The sequence below is a fragment of the Astatotilapia calliptera genome, chromosome 6 (genome assembly GCF_964374335.1).
Source record: "Astatotilapia calliptera chromosome 6, fAstCal68.1, whole genome shotgun sequence".
NCBI lineage: Eukaryota > Metazoa > Chordata > Actinopteri > Cichliformes > Cichlidae > Astatotilapia > Astatotilapia calliptera.
In genome coordinates, this window is record NC_137427.1 from 44,224,784 (window position 1) to 44,243,886 (window position 19,103).

General features: G+C 46.1%; 1 protein-coding gene across 1 annotated transcript; it reads right to left on the reverse strand.

Annotated features, from left to right (window-relative positions):
• Positions 1–5,376: 5,376 nt before the first annotated feature.
• Positions 5,377–9,445, reverse strand: gstt1b (glutathione S-transferase theta 1b). The gene is made up of 5 exons (XM_026172162.2): positions 8,819–9,445; positions 8,459–8,546; positions 8,233–8,383; positions 7,498–7,674; positions 5,377–5,913 (listed from the first exon to the last, which is right to left on the reverse strand). Exons 1-5 carry the CDS (start codon positions 8,928–8,930, stop codon positions 5,716–5,718), a joined length of 726 nt encoding a protein of 241 aa, XP_026027947.2. The 5' UTR covers positions 8,931–9,445; the 3' UTR covers positions 5,377–5,715.
• Between the last annotated feature and the right edge of the window lie 9,658 nt (positions 9,446–19,103).

Below are 19,103 nucleotides of genomic sequence, written 5' to 3' on the forward strand. Positions count from 1 at the left end.
CACCGTATCACAGACATGGCCTTAGACATACAGCATCAGCTTCTGGAAAGAATAACAAGTAGTCCGTTTTTTTCTCTTTGGAACTAGACGAGTCCACTGATGTCACAAATGGTGCATTGCTGCTGGTTTTTGTTTGTTATCGCTGGGACAGTAGTTGGCAGCTGGTAGAACTGTGTTGGGGTGTGCAGTGATGGTGCAGCTTCAATAACTGGCAGGCATCACGGCGTCATTAGGCAGATTCTCGATCGTGCACCAGTAGCTAAATGGACCCACTGTGTTCTCCACTGTGAAAGCCTTGCAGCAAAAAATATGTTACCAGAGTTCCACGATGTGATGGATGTAAGTGTGAAAACCATCATCTTCATTAAAAAGAATGCTGTAAACTCCAGTTGTTTTGCTGAGCTTTGTGAGGACATGGAAGCAGATCACGTCCATCTGCTCTGCCACAGTGAGGTGACATTGAACACGACTGGTCATCAAGCTTTTGTTGGAACTGAGGAATGAGGTCTTTTCTTACAGAGAAAAAAAATCTCCTCTTGTACATTATTAGTCCACCGCTGAGCGTGCCTACCTCTGTGACATTGTTCACTGCTGAACCAGCTGAACAGCAACATGTTTTTTATTGCAGACAAAGTTGAAGCTTTCAAGAGGAAACTTGCTTTGTGGACTAAGAGGGTCCAAGAGAAGACGATGGACATGTTTCCACTTTTGTCTCACATCTTGGAAAACTCCCCTCAGGTGAAGGTCAGTGACTCTGTCGATGAATATTTCCCTGAGGATCCCAGAGAAGCACACATGTGGATTTTGGACCCATTTTCTGTTGATCCCACTGAAAATGATGTTGCTTTGCTCTCACATCTGGAATCCCAGCTTCTGGAAGTTTCCACCGACAGCACTTTAACGTTGGAGTGGGGCAAACCGGATCTGGGCTCCTTCTGGATTGCTGTCTCAAAGGAGTACCCGTCTGGCACTGAGAGCTGTGAAACTCCTTCTCCCATTCACAACTACATACCACCAAGACCAAAGCCCGAAACAGATTCAGAGCAACAGTGGAAGCTACTCTGAGAGTGATCCTTTCCTCCACTCCACCCAGACTGGATCTGATGGTGTCTCAGGTAAAGGGGAGTTACCTGCTGTGACTCTTTGTCCATTTGTCTCAAACATAAGGAGTAACTTCTGGTTCTGCCAATGAAAAAAGGTTTACTGCTGAAGTAACTTTCAGATTCACTCACAGACTATAAGGCTACATTTTCATTTGCACTTCATTTACATTTTATAACAGCTTATTTATTTATTCAATTAATTAGAAAATAATTTTGAATGTATTTATTTTATCACCACATTATTTATCCAGTTTCTATTTCCTCTTTTTTCCTCGTCTCTTTTGCTGTGGTAAAATTAAATGATCAGTTATTTCTGTGTTATTAAGGCTGACGTCAGCCTTTCAGTTTCTTCTTGCAGTCTGACTTGCTCCATGAATTGTTTTATGTGCAGGTTCACATACACATAATAAATGAATGTCTGTGTGATTATTGCATTGTATCATGTCATCATCATTATTTGACGAGGTTTTAGCTGTCAGAATGAAGTAGATTTGATTTAGTTATTAAATATGAATCAAACCAAAAACAACATCAATGTATTGAGTACGGTGTTAATATCTGAATGGGCCCCGGCCCCTTTGTAGTGGAAAAGTTGGGCCCCGAGGTAAAACAGGTTAAGAACCCCTGCTTATAAGACACTTGAATTTTCAAATGGTCGCCATTTTCCAAGATGGCTGTCACTTCCTATACAGGAAACAGCTGTTCTACAGAGTTCCAGTCACTTGTTTAAGTTCAGAGCTTGTACTCTATTTTTTACTGTAAGAATGACAACTTTAAACATTCCTCCAGAGCTTCTTTGTTTGATTTCTAACAAAACCCTTAAACAGGAAACAAATGTATAACTACAAGAAAGCATTTGTAAAGCAGATGGATCGGGCAGGTGTTTCACTCTAACTTCACAGCTCAGAGGTGCAGCTGTTATTATCAAAAAAGGGATCCCCTTCATAGCGTCAAAAGCAGTATCAGACCCTCGTGGACGTTATGTTACAGGGAAACTTTATAACAGTCAGGTTACACTAGCAAATATTTACGCCCCTAATGTTGATGATGCAGGCTGTATTAAATCATTTATATCCTCTTTACCTAATATGGATACCCATAAACTGATAATTGGCGGCGATTTTAATTTTGTTTTGGATCCTAGTCTTGACAGACCATCACAAAGATCAGCATCTAAATCAAAATCTGTGAAAACTATCCAGGAGTTCATGAAGACATATAAACTGATAGATCCATTTAGAGCTATTTCCCCAACTCTAAGCAATTTTCATTTTTCTCCTCTGTTCATCATACTTATTCTAGAATAGACGTTTTCTTAATAGATCACAGATTTCTTACACAGACCCAAAGTTGTGACTATAAGGCAATAGTTTTATCTGACCATAGTCCAGTATTGCTACGATTAGCAATAGGAGATAGACCTACTGCACCAAAATGGCGATTTAATAATGGTTTGCTGTTAGATAATATTTTAGTAAATGAAATAAAGGATCAAATCAAGCTATTTATTTCAATAAATGACACACTTGAAGTTACGAGATCCACACTATGGGACACATTAAAAGCCTACTTGAGAGGCCAAATCATCTCATTGAGTAGTTATAGGAAAGAGTCAAACATAACAGATCAGGAATATGCCATCTCTCCTTCATCCAAACTTTATAAAAAGAAGGTCTCATTGCAGACAGAACTTAAATTGCTTTATACAAATGACACAACTTCGACATAAGTACTATGAACACGGGGAAAAAACAGGTAGTTTACTAGCAAGGCAAATTAAAGAAGTTGCAGCTTCAATTCATACAGGTAACGAGTGGGGGACAGAAAAGCTTCTTACAGAAGACGTTACAGGTCTGTGAGAGCCAGAGATTTTCCTTGTTTGAGGTGACCAAATACTTATTTTCCACCCTGATTTACGAATAAATTCTTTACAAATCCTACCATGTGGATTCATGGATTTTTTTTTTCACATTCTGTCTCTCACAGTTGAAGTGTACCTCTGGTGCAAATTACTGACCTCTGTCATCATTTTAAGTGGGGGAACTTGCACAATCGGTGGCTGACTAAATACTTTTTTGCCCCACTGGATATACACATAACATTTGTGATCAATCTGAAGTACTACTCTCACTAGATGCGGAGAAGGCGTTTGACAGGGTCGAGTGGGATTTCCTCTTCTCAACCCTGTCAAAGTTTGGCATAGGCATGTTAAGCTGCTTTACACAAAACCTAAGGCCTCGGTTAACACAAATAATATAACTTCTAGTCCTTTCCTCCTCCACCGCTCTTGAAGACCAGGGTGCCCTTTGTCCCCATTGCTATTTGCACTTGTCATAGAACCTCTCGCCATTCAATTACGCTCTGCAAAGGATTATAAAGGAATAAGGAGATTTGGTGTAGAACATAAGGTGTCCCTCTATGCAGATGATTTGTTGCTATATATCACTGACCCTACTAAATCATTGCCAAAAATTATGACAGATTTAACTGAATTTGGGAAAAATTCTGGATACAAAATTAACCTAACAAAAAGCATATTGTTTCCTATTAGTTCTTTAGAAAAATTAGACAGTGCTACATTGACTTCGTTTCCTTTTACCATCTCAAATACTTTAAAATATCTTGGAATAAATAATAATTGTATAATAAATGTAACCCGTGAATTCTCTGGCCTTTTCAAACATAATTTTATTAATTTATACCATCAAACTGAGCAGAGCTTGGAAAGACTGTCCAAACTGCCCATCTCGCTTGCTGGCCGAGTAAATATCATTAGGATGAGCACTTCACCCAAATTTTTATTTTTGTTTCAATGTAATAATAATGGATTGCATTTATATAGCACTTTTCAGGACCCCTCAAAGCACTTTACAATGCCACTATTCAGTCACTCTCACACACTGGTGGAGGCAGCTACAGGTGTAGCCACAGCTGCCCTGGGGCAGACTGACAGAAGCGAGGCTGCCATATCGCACCATCGGCCCCTCTGACCATCACCAGCAGGTGAAGTGTCTTGCCCAAGGACACAACGACCGAGACTGTCCGAGCCGGGGCTCGAACCGGCAACCTTCCGATTACAAGACAAACTGCCAACTCTTGAGCCACGATCGCCAGAATAAAAAAGACATTTCTCCAAAGACCCAAGATTACAGGAGGAATGAGGTTGCCTGGCTTTCAGCTCTATTATTGGGCCTGTAACATACAGTGAATGCAAAAGTATTCGTCCCCCTTGAACTTTCCCACATTTTGTCACATTACAGCCACAAACATGAATCAATTTTATTGGACTTCCACGTGAAAGACCAACACAAAGTGGTGCACACGTGAGAAGTGGAATGAAAATCAGACATGATTCCAAACAGTTTTTACAAATAAATAACTGCAAAGTGGGGTGATTCAGGTGTGTTGACCCAGGGTGAGACCTAAAACCTGCAGCACACCGACCTGCATCCTGACTTTGACTTTCTCTCACCTTTATTATTTATTTTAGAACAACACACATGTCCATGTATGAAAAGAACATTTTCAATAACATCCTTTCTTTGAGTACTTCAGTTCACCGTCCATAAATGTACTTTAATGACAATGACTGCCTTGGAGCAGCTGTTTGTATTTGTTCGGGGAAATTACATTCAAATAAATGTATTTGTCATTTCCACTGAGGTGGTGCTGTGGGTACTGCTTTCCAGCCCTCTGCTGTGGATGTTCACCATAATAAGGATTTGCTGCTGCTGCCTCAATCTCCTTTCTTTCTTAATGCTGTATTTGTTAAGTTCTTTATAGACTTTAATCGGTTTTTTAACATCTCTGGAGTAGGTTGGACTCATGGGATCCTTTTCTGTGGATAAAGCAAAATGTCCCTTTTAGACTGGTCAGATGGTGCCAACCCCACCTCTTCAACCCTGGGTGAACCGAGCTGGTTGATAACCAGCCCTGTGTGAGAGATTATCCTGACCACTAATGTTAGAGTAAGTGAATCCAGACAATGAAGACATCCTGGGTACACTGAACTGGCTTTGTAGTGTAGACCTCTGGTAAAGTAGCATGTTGTGGTGGGCGGCCATCTTTGAAGAACAGTCAATTTCTACGTGAAAGGGCCGTCTCTGCTTGTGAGTACAAGTCTTGTTTGTTCTACAGTATGTCTGTGTATTACACTTGCACTGATTACTGTGCATGTAAATATGAAACACTAGGTGGCAGCAGTGCACCGTCATTTGCAAACATCCACACAGATCTGCACCAACACAGTAAACACAAAGGGAGGAAGCCAGGCTGACAGAGTGCTGCAGACACTTTATTAGGCTTGAAAGAAGATTAACAGCAGCTTCATTATATACGAAGACAGAGCTTTTATAACTGTGCATTTATTCTGAAAGCTCATGTTCCACATTCCTCTGTTACATAATCAGGTCTGCAGAGCCATGTCTGCCTGTCTCCATGGAGAAGCCCTGCACTATGCAACAAGAGTGTACTGAGTTTACTTGAAACATCTGGAATGCATACTACATTATCCTGTTAGTACAGACATACATGTAAGACGTTGTGTGTATTTGTTGTATCGACACATATGAGATGAATCCAAGTCGTTTGCACAGAATCGGTGCCGTCCTGTTCACATGAAGAGCCTGAGGATCTTGGGCTTGAAGACCTGCATCTTGCTGGAGTCCATGCTTTTCACACTCTCCTGTGCTCCCAGGATATACTGGTGTGCCTCATCGAAGAGCTCCTTTCCAATAGCTTCCTGGACTCTGTCCCGCCACGCACTCAGCTTGGGTCTCCCCTCAAACACGTCCACGCCGGCGCCCACAGGCTGCATTGAGACAAGCACAAGAAGAGGATTCAGGTTTAGTCCCCACAGAGATCAGAACCGGTTTGTTCATCGACCTCGTTCCCAGCAGCTGTTTCAGCTCAGGAGGAGCTCTGAAAACACCGGGGATGTGTGCGACTAGTCAACAAAGTGTTGCTACGGTTACTAGTCGGTACCAGGCGAACTAGTTGTTGGACCTGTTTATATTTTAATTTAAGTATTGTTGGTGAGAAACACCATTGATCTGGATGAACTGGAAAAAGGAAATACCATTGCTAAAACCAGTGGTTCCCAAACTTTTTTTGCTGGGCCCCCCTTTGTTTCACAAGAAAAATGCCCCCCCCCCACAAAACAAAAAAAACCTTCCTCCAACCACACGCCCATATTTTGCTCCATTGCTGTTTATTTCACACCTCAAACATTTAGTGAACAATTAAGCAAATACAAGTAATCTGCAGGAAGTAATAACATAAACTACTAACTCTGTCACGCTGCGTCCGCACCTACACGGGTGATTTTGAACACGCAGCTGTTTCGTCCACGTAAACAGCGTTTCAAATCACTGAAAACTGAGATTTTTAAACTCCTTTTTTGCGTTTACGTGTGGACGAGGAATACAGAGTTCGTCACGCAGCGTCAAAGGTATGTAACTTTTTCCACGTCACGCTGTGGCCACGTTATTGTTTACATGAGATGAACTGCAGAATGGCAGATAGAGACTAAATACTGTTAATCTGACTATCTGCAGGTTTACACGCAGTTACTGTCCCTCCATTTACAAAGGCAGAGGCGTCACAGTGTGATTGTTTTACATGTGGTTGTTTTTTCCTGTGTAATAATGTTCAACATTGCATCAATACATTTTTCTCTCTGTGCAAAATGTGTTCAAAAACATAAACAGCTGTGGGATCCTGTTTGTCTGTGATTTGAACCGGGGGAACAAACTGTGTCAGGATCAGCCTGATGTTATTTGTATCCTGCTGTAACTTTACTGTATAAAGAGCAAACATCTCCAACATGTCAGGAGCAGTTAGTCATTACAACAAGTGTTTGTGAACTAAAGATCAAGAATGTGGGATCCTGTTTGTCTGTGATTTAAACAGCCCAGCGCTGCTCCTGAAGAAGGGGAACCTGCAGGGAGACCTACCTCAGCACCTGTGCAGGTGAAGCCAAAGGGCAGATGTGCTTCACCATATTTTCTAGTCTTTGGCTCAGAATGAAGTTGGTTTGGAAACATATTCAGCGACGCTTCATCTCCTGCTTTGTGTTTGTGTGGGAGCCCCGTCAAAAACCTGTCCACGATGCTAGCAGTGTCCAAACGTTCTTTGTTTTTGTTTTGTTTTTTCCTTCATACCGCCCCCCCTGCAATGGCTCTGCCCCCCCCGCCCCCGGACTGGAAAATACATTTAAAATGTGATTAAAGGGACAATATGCCAAAAATGCACCAACTTACAAAGAAATGACAGATGTGCACTTAATGATGGTGTGACGGAGACCTGAATGAGTTTAAGATCTCGTGTTTGCTCCTCTCATAGTGGGAACACTGATTCTGATTCCTGTTACTGCGGGTACATTTGGGCCGCTCACCTGCATGATCTCCACAATGGCGACCAGATCAGCCAGTGAAATCTGATCTCCAGCGATAAAGGGCCTGTCCTGGAGGAACTTTTCTTCAACGAGTTTCAGGGAGGAGTTCAGATCGTCCAAGGCCGCGTTCATTTTGTCCTCTGGGATTTCCACGCCCATGACCTTGGGAATCATAAGCTACAGGCACAATGGATTCAGTGTGAGTGAAACAATGAGCTTAATGCTGAACACAATCTGATTCAGGAGATGAATGATGACACGGTGACTCTGGGTTTTTCTTTGAGCAAATTCCAACAAACTAGAAAAGTAGCATCTGTCCCAAAGAGGTGGAAGGAAGTAAAAGCTCGAACACGCCGGGGAGGAGACGATGTCTGAATGATGTGGATTTTAAGTCAACGGCTATGACATCGCATGACTTTAGCTTACTGGCTCAGAGCAGCTCTCTCTCTCTCTCTCTCTGAGCGAGCAGACCAATGAAATGGCAGTGATGAAACTTTACCACAGAGGTGCACAGTAAGAACTGCTGAACTCTCTGTTTTCCAGCAGTGGCATTTATTGCTGATCATTTTCAGTTGGCCCTCACCAGCTGGCCCAGACATGCTCAGTGACATCACTCTGCACAGTGATTTTACTTCATAACCAGACGAAAGGGTATTTCAACAAAGCTAGAACATGATGGTGATAAGATATTACTAATCTAACAGCACCTACAAAGATCAGTGAAGGGGAACGTACCCGGAGCCAGAAGATCTTGGAGCCGTGCATCCGGATGGCCGTGTGCTGCCACGACAGGTACTCATTGACACGAGCACGCTGCTGGAGGTCAGCTGGGTACCAGAAGTCGGGAGTCTTAAACTTCTCAGCCAGGTACAACATGATAGCAATGCTGCAGAGAAGACATCACTGTGACCGTCACGGCAGACCAGCGCTTCCTCAGCTCACGACTTTTTGACATAATCACCTTTCAGCCAGGCAGAAGTCTCCATCTCTGAGAGCTGGGACCTTCCTGATCAGGCTGATCTTCCCAAAGTCCTCCCCATACTGCTGGCCTGGGACCAACACACGCGCATGCACACGCACACATTTTAATAGCAGATATTTGGAAGAATCACATGATCATCGTGGACATAACCAGACAGCGTCAGGCAGTCAGTGCGGACCGACGGAGCAGCTGCTCTGCAAGCAACGGAACCCAAGTTCAAAGAAACCCTGATCTACCTCACAGACTCACAACTCAGACCTGTGCTCGTCCAAACCTCCTTACTGCTGCTGTGAACGGTCACACTGGCGACGTTCTTCGTGTCTGCGTGCGTGAACTCACCGTCCAGCAGAGAAAGCTTCTTGAAGTCGAAGCTGATGTTGTTCTTCTTGGCGAAAATGTACACGGAGCGGCAGGGCTGCGAGAACAGGTCCAGGTAGAGCTCCAGCGCCATAGCTGACGGTCCTGTGTCGGCTCCTTCTGAGCAGGGTGCGGACACCAAAGAGTTTAAAGCCCTCTAAGATAGTTGGCGCCCCGCCCCCTGCTGTCGTGTGCCTCACCCTGATAGTGGAGTTAATGGCGACGGTAAAAACATAAGCGTGTTTAAAAAGCACACAAAATGTGTTTAAACACACGTTTTAAAGTGTTTTCAAACACAAGGCGTGTCCAGTGAAACCAGCAGCTGCAGAGCACTGGCTGGGTTCACTCTCCTGGAAACAAATGAAAAAATAAACTGCGCTTTGAATCTACACCAGTAACTTTTACCAACAGCCTTATATGAGACGCACTTAGTATCTCAAAGCTGTGCTTGAGGTCCAATCTGTTTCTATCAAAGGTGAAGTGCATTAAGCCAATGACAAGCCTGCATTATTCCCTAATGACCACCAGGGGGCAGGAGAGCCCGGACCAACGTGCCAGAATGTTTCCTTCGGTGGGCGTTGTTGTGTCTTCACTGCTTATGAAGAAATCGCCTCGGAGTCGTCATATATATATATATATATATATATATATATATATATATATATATATATATATATATATATATATATATATATATAACAACGCATCCACGCAACTGTAAACTGCTAAGCTAGCACATGAACACACAGCCGGCGTACCTATCTACTTCCGGTGATTTCAAAATAAGAGTTCGAACATTACGTCTCCCTTTAACAAACAAAAAACGCTTCTCTGGTAGTGAGACTATAATAAGATGTAAACAATATACTTCTAGGTTTCAATATGCTATGCTGCTGTATGTGTATTCTAAACATTTTTTATTTATTTTTCAAACATTTCAACACTCTTTTTAGGTTCTGCTGTATAAGTATCTCTCTTTTCTTTTTCTTTTTTTTTGGGGAAGGGGGGTTACAAATCAAGGACCTGCCTTGGCTTGATGGCACGGCCGAATCTGGTGCGAGGGCAGGATTCAGTCATTGTAGTTGGGGAGACCTGAGCTGTGTCCTAAAACTGCGGCTGCATCCTTCAGAGGACCCGGGCCTTCGCGGTCTACGTGGGCCGGGTCCTTCGAAGACCAAGAAGGCCAGAAGTGCAAGGCTGTGAAATGGGACGGTCTAGCCTTCAGATTTGCGTCACCGCTGTCTTGGTGGAGTTTAAAAAAACTCGACCGTCCACCAGTTCAGAAGTTTTGGCGCGAGATATGTGAAGACTTATCAAAGTGTCTGAAATGTAACATTCCAGCCTTTAGTGTGCTTGCTGGGCAACTTGGATGAGGTCAGTGCAGAAATAAACACAGCTCGCGTTGTTTTTACGGCCCTATGCATCGCCAAGAAAATGGTCCTCATTAACTGGAAAAATAAAAATAATCTTAATTCTAACCAATATAAAAACCATCTAATCGATCACATTAGTCTTGATACATCCTCTGCCATCACATTTGATCAATCCCTTTGGGCTCCTTTGATCGGCTTTATCACCTAGTGGGGGTGGGGGGTCATGGTTTGGTCCTGCCTTCGCTATTGTGGTTGATGTGGGGGTAGGGATGGCCTTAGGGCGTCTGGGGAGTCCCTAGGGATGTTTTCCCTGGAGGGCCTAACCCGGGGGATGTGGCCATGCCCTGTTAGGGGCTCTGGGGGCTCTTAGATGGTGTTTTCCTTGTGGCTGCGTACAGCAGAGATGGGGGAGGGTCTGTGCTGGCAGACGTTGGTTACTGGCCTGGTAGCCTGGCTGCCCCTGGGTGGGTTCGGGACGGGCGTGGAGGCTTGGGGGTCTGGGGGTGCTCCGCCCCTGGTCTTGGGTGCTGGCTGGGCCTTGGGGGCTTGGGTCCTGACTGTTGTGTCGCCGGAGCTGTGGGCGGGGTGGGTGCAGGGGGGCTCAGCCCCAGTGCAGGGGGACCTCTGGTGCATCGGCCCAACTAGGGGGCTCTCTAACTGGTGGGGAGGTTGTTGTATCTTTGCAGGAGGTCTCCTCACTACAGGAGCTCACTCTGCAGGTGGGGGGAGAGATATAGGAGAGGTGGAGAATGAACTCAACCTGGGTGTCTATTGTCTTGTGTAGTTTGGGAGATGATTGGATGATGGGGTGGGTGCAGTTTTCTCTGGGGTGGAGTCGGGTGGGCTGCCCTGGACTCTGTGGGGCTGGTCGGTGCTGCTGCTGCGGGCCCTGGTCTGGATGGGCCTGGGCCCCCTTGCCCTGGTGGGTTCCAGAGTGTGGGGGTGCCTACTGGGGTCAGCGGGGGAGCTGGCCCCAGGGTGGGGCCGCTTGCCCCTCCCTTTCTTCCCTCCCCATCCTCAGCTGCCTCCCTATTCCCGCTCTACCACACCCACCCACACACGCAGGGCTTGGGGTGCAGGTATGTCACCAGGGTGCAGGGGAGGCACGCCCCCTCTGTCCCCTTCTGGCCGCCTGTGCCTCAATTTTATTCTGCAACCTAGACATCCACATTACTCACACTCTCACATAACACATACATATAGGGCCTTGGGGGTGGGCACGTTTTACAGCATCCAGAGGATGGTCGGTGTACTCCAACCCACCTCTGGCGCTGGTGCCCTACCCTCAATTTTAAATGCATATAGACACTGAGGGTTTTTGGGAGGAGCCATGCTGCTCTCTGATAGGAAGCAGGAACCATGCTCTCCTGAGTTTTAAATGCACTTTAGAACAGCACACAGCAACACTACATATGAGCGGGCGTAGGGAGGTTGGGTCTTAGACTCAACCTCTCTGGGTACATCTCAGGCCTTGGTGTGTTGGTGGTTCTTGTCGTCTGGGGCTGGGCGCTCATGTATGTACCGGCTCACTCCTGGTGGCCGACTGGCGGGCCTGGCGCCTGTGGCCCGGCTGGGCCCCTTCCGGCGGGTGGGGTGCCCTCAGGCCTCTGGCCTCTGGGCCTGAAGCTCGGTCCTCTCTGGCACAGCTGGCTGCCGGCAGAGCCCGCGGGCACGCCACTGCAACCCCCTCTGGCCTCTGCTCCGTAGCTGCGGGGTGACCTCTCATTTGGGGCTCTACTCAGCTCTTCCCAGGAGGGTGGTACGGTTCCCCCCCTTTTTGGTGGTCCTCCTCGGGTCCTCTGGATGTCTGGGGCCTGGATCTCCTCCATACCTGCTTCATTCCCTGGAGGACGGGGCTATGACTCCCCACACTCCCTAGCAGATCGTTAAATGGAGAAACCTTTGGAATACAAGCATGCTGATCCACACAGGTATGCACACAGGTGTACACACGGGTGTTCACAGACGCGGACTACAGCTTTCTTGGCTGCTGCCTCAAAGCACATTGTGCGCCGTCTATCTTGCGTGCTGCACAATATCGTTTATTATTTAGTATCTACTGATATCTACTGCTAGCTAGTTTATTGTGATGGTGCTGTTTTTTTAATTATGTTGCTCTTTGTTGTTTGCTTTCTCTTCCCCCCTTCTCACCGTCTCTTCTCCCCTCTGGTTTTCTTTCTCTCCCTCTCTTTCTTTCATTCTTTCTCCCTGTCCTATCCCCCAGTCATGTCTGTCCCGTTTGTAGCAACCGCAAATAAAATAAATACATAATTATTATAAAGGTCAATCAAATGGACCAATATGGCAAGGCCATGATGATCCACTTGGTAAAATAAATCCGCTTGGCATCTTTTTTGGCCTTAAGACAACAATTCTGACGGCTAAAGATCCAAACGGGACAAAAAATAAATAAATAAAAAATAATAATAAACTCAGCCGTCTGCTCCTTGCTATCTAAAATATGACAGGACACTGGCGTAAACTCTCGACCATCTCACACTTCTGTTTAATCAGTTTTCTGTTTGACGTTTATTCAGCTGTGTGAATATCCCGGAGGAACCCAGATGGATTAATAACGTTTTATTTAATCTAATAATCTAATAACTTTGATCTCAGCCAAACCGATTTACTCCGGAACAAATAAAACACCGAAAAATAGGCAAACAATTACATTTTTAAGTTATCCGAGTGACTTATATATCATGTTTAACCTGAGTAGCGAAAGAGCGGGGATCTGAAAATGATGAAGCCGGGAGTCCGCTGCTCTCGCCAGCTCGAGTGACCACTGAACCCCCCGCCTTGCTATCGAGCGGGTGGCTAACAGACATCTCCGAAAACGTCGGCGCACTTTTGCAAATATGCGATGTCTTGATAAACCAAGCAGATATTTGAAATGTACACAGCTGCTTTCTCGCCTGAAAATATGTTAAAAGTTTATTTTGTGACCCAGAAAGAATAATAAGACTAATTTTAAAACTTAGTAGCAGCCGCCATTGTTGGCAACTGAAATTTGGCTGGGATATGAATTCTGGGATATGGTGGGCCACGAAGGACACACCCGACCCATCCTTCAAAAATGAAGGACGCATTTGAAGGAGTCGACGAATTGGGACAGCCTTTGTCGCCTGACTGTGACGTAATCGGTCTACAAATGGTGCCTCTGGAGGATGCAGCCGACGTTTTGGGACACAGCTCTGGTCTCTGGAACAATGTCTTGAGTGGTTTGCGTGTCATCACAAACGCCAGTTTGTGTGGGATTTCGTGGCGACGTGTCCTGGGCGCTGACGAGGTGTCGGCGATTGCGTCTTAGGAATTGACCGTCACCTGTTTTGATGTGATAGCTGCGTGGGGTCTCTGCTGGTTTGACAATAGTGGCTGGCTGCCATGTCCCATCTTCTTGTTGGTAGCGTATTAGTGCTCCAGCCTGCAGTGTCGGCAGGGGTCGGGCGGATGTGTCATAATGTCTTTTCTGACGCAGTTGACATTCCTCTCGTCTTTCTTGCACAAGGCTTTGTGGGGTGACCTGAGGGCGGAGCTGTGTAGTTGTTGAGGGCAAAACGGAGTGCAATCTACGGCTCATGAGGATTTGGGCTGGGGATTTAAGGCCATCAACAGGTGTGTTCCTGTACTCCAGCAAGCTCAAGTAGGGATCCATCCTGTCCTGTTTTGCTTTTGTCAGAATACGTTGTGCAGTTTGGACAGTCTTTTCAGCTAAGCCGTTGCTCTGGGGGTAACGTGGGCTTGATGTAATATGCTGGAATCCCCAGTACTCTGCAAAACGTCTCAACTCTTGTGAGCTGTAACATGGTCCGTTGTCGCTTATGACTTTCTTCGGAATGCCATGTGTGGAGAGTGTGGCTTTCATCTTGTGAATCACAGCTGCTGTGGTGATGTGGTGAGGAGTGATGAGAGGCGCGAGTGGTAACATCTAGGAGGAGCTTCTGTCTGTGTTCACACAGCAGAACCAAGCACAAATGGAGCTGGAGTCTTTAAAGAGCAGCCCCACCGCTGGCTGATGGTCAGAGCATCTGCCTGAAGTGAAGGCATTTCAGGATTGAGATGTGAATGTACTGAAGAGCGATGAGTGTTGAAAAGCTGGAAGAAGTGCTTTAATCAGCTGATGAATGAAGAAAGTGGAGGACAGCTAGGAAGAGCAGAGGATTAGTAAGGAGGAGGTGAGGGCAGCTATGAAGAGGCTACTCTAGAGGACGATCCTGTGGAGTCGGTTGTTTAGGAGGACAGTGGACTAACCAGGATTTTCACAGGAGGAGAACTGTACTGGTACAGATCTGCAAGCACCAGGGTGATGTACAGAGCTGCAGTAACTACAGAGGGCTGATGAGCCACAGCATGAAGATATTCAGATGTCCAGGTGTTCACTGGGAGTGAGCAGGATGGACAGGACTAGAAATGAGTCCATCAGAGGAACAGCTCAGAGTCAGAGAGGCTGGGATGATTTGCACATGTGCAGAGCAGGGAGGGTGGATGTACTGGACACAGGATGATGAAGATGGAGCAGCCAGGCCGGGGGAAAGAGGAAGACCTCAGAGGAGGTTCATGGATGTAGGGGTGTTGGTGTCACACAGGGGGATGCTGGGAGAGGCTGAGACAGAGGCTCCTAAACCGACCAGCTGAACGTCTGAAAAATCACCCGAGATCCTAACTTTGTTCCTCGTTAACTTTTATTATGGCCCTAACCAAAGATCAGTCACGTCTCCACTGATAACTGGTGACCTGCGTGATTACGTTTTTGTCCTGTTCTGGCTGCATTAAAAGTCAGTGTTTCCTGCTCATACACTGTGACGTTTAATATCAGGGGCTCTCTGCAGGTTCGTCTCACAGCTGCTGTGAGCCAGATGATTCAGGGAGTTCAGTCCAACGGGGAGTCCTCGTGCTCCATCTCTCTGCTCTCTGAGCTGCAGAGCACTGGGTGAAAGGTCATCTGAGCATTTACATAACTCAGAGCTATGCTCCTGTTGTTGCTCTTTCAGGGACAGATGAGGGTCAGTAACCTCCTATGACAAACACTTGCTAGCATGGACTGCCTTCATAAATGTACCCGTGTTCACTCAGCTGGTGAAGTCTTACAGCTCATCATTGTGTTAGTCAGGCCAAAGCAGCTTGTTTGGAACATCCAGTTATTCTCTAACCCAGATTCTAGAGACTAAACCCTTCACACTGATGTTCATCACTTAGATTAAACTCACCTTTTCCAGTACATTTCCAACTGTAGGATTGAGTATTACTGCAAATGGAGACGGTCCTCTACCTCAGCCAACACAGGAGCTTTCCTCTGCTCTCACACATAAAGACGTGTTGCTCAGTAAGGACGAGGCATTTAGCCATGTCTTCTTTAGATAAGGAATATTAACACATTTAGGATACACATGTAAAAAGTGGCACCTTTCTCACTGATGTGTGTGAGCCAGGAGCTACGAGCTGTACGTCGCACTTCTTTAACGACTGAAATCACCAATGTGCAAAGATGCACATCGAACCTGCTGAACACACGAAACAATGAACATTTTCAGGTGAAGCTGAGCTTTGAGAATCTGGCAGCAGATGTATAACGTGCAGTGATGGCTCACACGTGTCTGCTAACATGTGAAAGAAGGCAAACACACACACACATAAGTGAACTGTGTTTATTTCATCCACATCACAGTAACATTGTTTCCAGAGGAGCCCTCTGCTACATCAAAACTCAAACTTTAGAGCTCTTTCTCTGTGCGCTTCTTCGTAACAAGTATAGAAACCAAGCGAATGTAACAGTCGCAGAGCTTGGGTTTGGTTCAGACAGCAGAAATGATCATGGTGTGAAAATGAAGCAAGTGACCTTTAAACGACTGTGCAGAGGGGGCGGGTGCTGATGTGGTACAGCCGGTCGTTCAGGGAGGCGAGCCTTCACAGGAAGCTCATGACGGTTCCCTTTTTCCCCACTTGGTGAGGCTCCAGCGCGTTGAACACAATCACAATCCTGCCAATCAAACACAGCAGTCAGTCTGCACATCCACATGAGAGCAGCACACTCATCGCTGACAGCAGCACTAATGCTTACTGTGTTTAAACCATCATCCCAGACAGAAGACTGGCCCTGGAAGCAATCTTTCTACCAAATCAGTTCTCTACATCATCCTAATGGGAAATGCTCCACATGTGTCCAGATGATCTGCAACAACAGGAGGAAGAAGCACAAACACAGCACATCGAACACCTCTGCACCAGTGTTGTGGAGCACGGTGGTGCAGAGGTGAGGATTTGGGCTTGTTTTCTGATTGTTGCGAGTGCTCTTGCTCTTGACGAAGGCGGTCGCACTTTTCTCCTCTCCCTTAGCTTCCCTGCTTAGCCTCTTGTGTCCTTGTCTAGTCTCGTGTTTTTTTGTATTACTTTTTATTACTTTTCCGTGGAACACTCTCACAGTCTGTTCTCTAAAACCTAAAAGAGAATTATGGGTTGGATCAACTGGTCCCTGAATGCAATTGACACCACTTTCTCAACGAGAAGTCTGGGCTCGGGTGAGCCTGAGTGCTGAAGATATCTACCTATTCAGAACCATGGTAACAGGGTTCTTGCTGATCGGAGCTGGCTTGGCCCTGACTTATCGAAGAATTAAGAAAGCGGAACCGGCTGTTCAAACCCCCACAAGGCTGCCCGCTGGGATTGAAACGATGGAAGAGGCGTGAGTTTCTCAAAATGGGCTCATTGAACGCAGCATGGATAAGATCTTGGAGAAGCTTACGGCTGCTGTGAATACTCAGAATAAGATCTCTGAGCCCAAATTGGATGACATCTCGAGGAGGCCCACTGTTGTGAGTTCTCAGAATCGGCTCTTTGAGCACAAGAATGACAACATCACAGAACGTAAGTATGGCGAAGCTCGCGGCTCTCCAACGGGAGATTGAGAGACCAGTGTTGGACTGTAGAACTGCTTTGAAATTCATATGAGCTGTTCGCACTAAAGTAAAAAGCACCATCACTTCATGCGGAGACCCTCTCGGCGCCAGCTGCAGTCGCAAGGCTGGAGCTGAACAACAACACCCTGATAACGACTGTGTTTAGTCTGTTCTTCCCATTCCATGCAAGGCCACCTGGGTTGGCTGGAAGACTGTTTACTGAGCCTGGCAGGGCGAAGGACACTGTCTCAGCTGAACTCTGGACACGCCCACACATACATATACACTGATATGCACACACTCATCCCCCCTCCCTTTCCAAACGCCTTCGATGCTTGTTGCCTCCTGGGAACACGGCGGGTCTGAGCCCGCGCTGGATGGTAGCGCTGTGCAGGATGGCTGCTGTGTTTGCTTCGGATTACTCCTCACCCCCCACCCGACCCTGTTGCTGGTCACGTGCTCCATAATGTTGTGCTGTGGACATTTATGTGCTTCTTTGTGCAGAGGAGTTTTGTTGTTTCCTGTTCTCATGCTGTCCTCCCAGGAGCCCGGCATGAGTAGAGGTCTCTTTTTTTCCTCTTGTACTTTCCCATTGTAGTGTATATTTCAGTGTTTTTCTGTAACGCTACCGATCTCTGACCTGTATCCCCATGTGATGTCTGTGCTATGTATGTATGGACGGGAGGGGGGGTCCTATTTCACTACAGGGCAACCTGCACCCGGCGAATAAAGCCTTGATTGATTGATTGACTGACAGGTCAGCTCTTTCCCCCTCTGTTTCTTGTTTGAACAAGTGGAAACACTTCAGATCTCTGCGTCCCACTTAGACGTTTCACTAATGTCATTCAGACTTTATCCTGGTCTCTCTTACAGAGACAGCAGGCTGTTGGCTTACACTGATTCTGAATCACTACTAGGGTGCGTATCTTTGATGAATCCAACTGTAACTTTGTGTGGATACAGACCGAGTACATGTCCACACAAGTGTAAGTGAATGAGGCCCAGTGAGCCCCACTACAGCAGCATGGTCAGAGTCCAAACCTCGTAGCAGAGCTGTGTGTGAACAAATAGCTACAAATCTCCATGAATCCAAGGAAGGATGTAAATAAGAGGCACGTTCCTCCACAACAGAGACGTCAACTTAGCTACTGACTCACAGGGTGTCCTCAGTCGCTCCCAGAAATTGTGCTCTCTGCAGAGACGCGAGTCCCTGATGCAAAGGTTTTACAATGCACAGCATTTTCACTTTCCTTCTGCTTGATATGGTTCCAACCTTTCCTGTGACTTTGCTCCTTGACACTCTTAACCCGTCGCACCAGCAGATGAAGCCTGCCACGTGTTCCTGACTGTTCCTTCCCATCCCTACACACCCCCATCCTGGATCCTGGACACCTTTGAAGGTTTATCTCCAAGGCCGAGGTCAGCTGGCAGGTCTAGGCCCAGCGCTGGATTAATAGCTGCAGGGCAAGATGGCTGTGTCTACATCGGCTCACCTCTCACCCCCTTACCCACCCCCATTGCTTGTCATGTGGTTTATGGTGTTGTGATGTGGAGATGTTTAGTTGAAGCCGGCTGCCATTCTTTACAGTTTCACTGCATCTGAAAGGTTTCTTAAGTTCTACCTGCCAGCATAGTGATTTTTCCTAGTGTCACCTTGGAGGTGGTAAATGGACTGATTCTTATAACGTGCTTTTCTACTCTCCTGGAGAACTCAAAGCATTTTATACAACATGCAACATTCACACAAGCACTTCCTGCTATGCTTTCCAGTGCTTTCTAGCTGACATTCACACACATTCGTACTCCGATGGATGGTTAGTATCTTGCCCAAGGATATTTGGTATGCAAGTGTGCAAAAAACCAAAACAACCAGAGAACAGAATGATAAAGACACACAACAGTGCAGTAGAAAAGTGCAACAATGACAGGGGGTGGTGCAAAAGTCTGAGCATTGTGCAAATAGTAGCTTGATGTATGAAGGTAGGTGTGTGTGTGTGTGTG

Bases quoted from the DNA above. Each gene is read 5' to 3' on its own strand.
- gstt1b (XM_026172162.2), bottom strand. From the start codon at position 8,930: ATGGCGCTGGAGCTCTACCTGGACCTGTTCTCGCAGCCCTGCCGCTCC. The intron at 8,547-8,818 runs GTGAGTTCACGC...TGTTGGTCCCAG, and splicing joins GAAGCTTTCTCTGCTGGACG to GCCAGCAGTATGGGGAGGAC. The intron at 8,384-8,458 runs GTGATTATGTCA...TCTTCTCTGCAG, and splicing joins GACTTCTGCCTGGCTGAAAG to CATTGCTATCATGTTGTACC.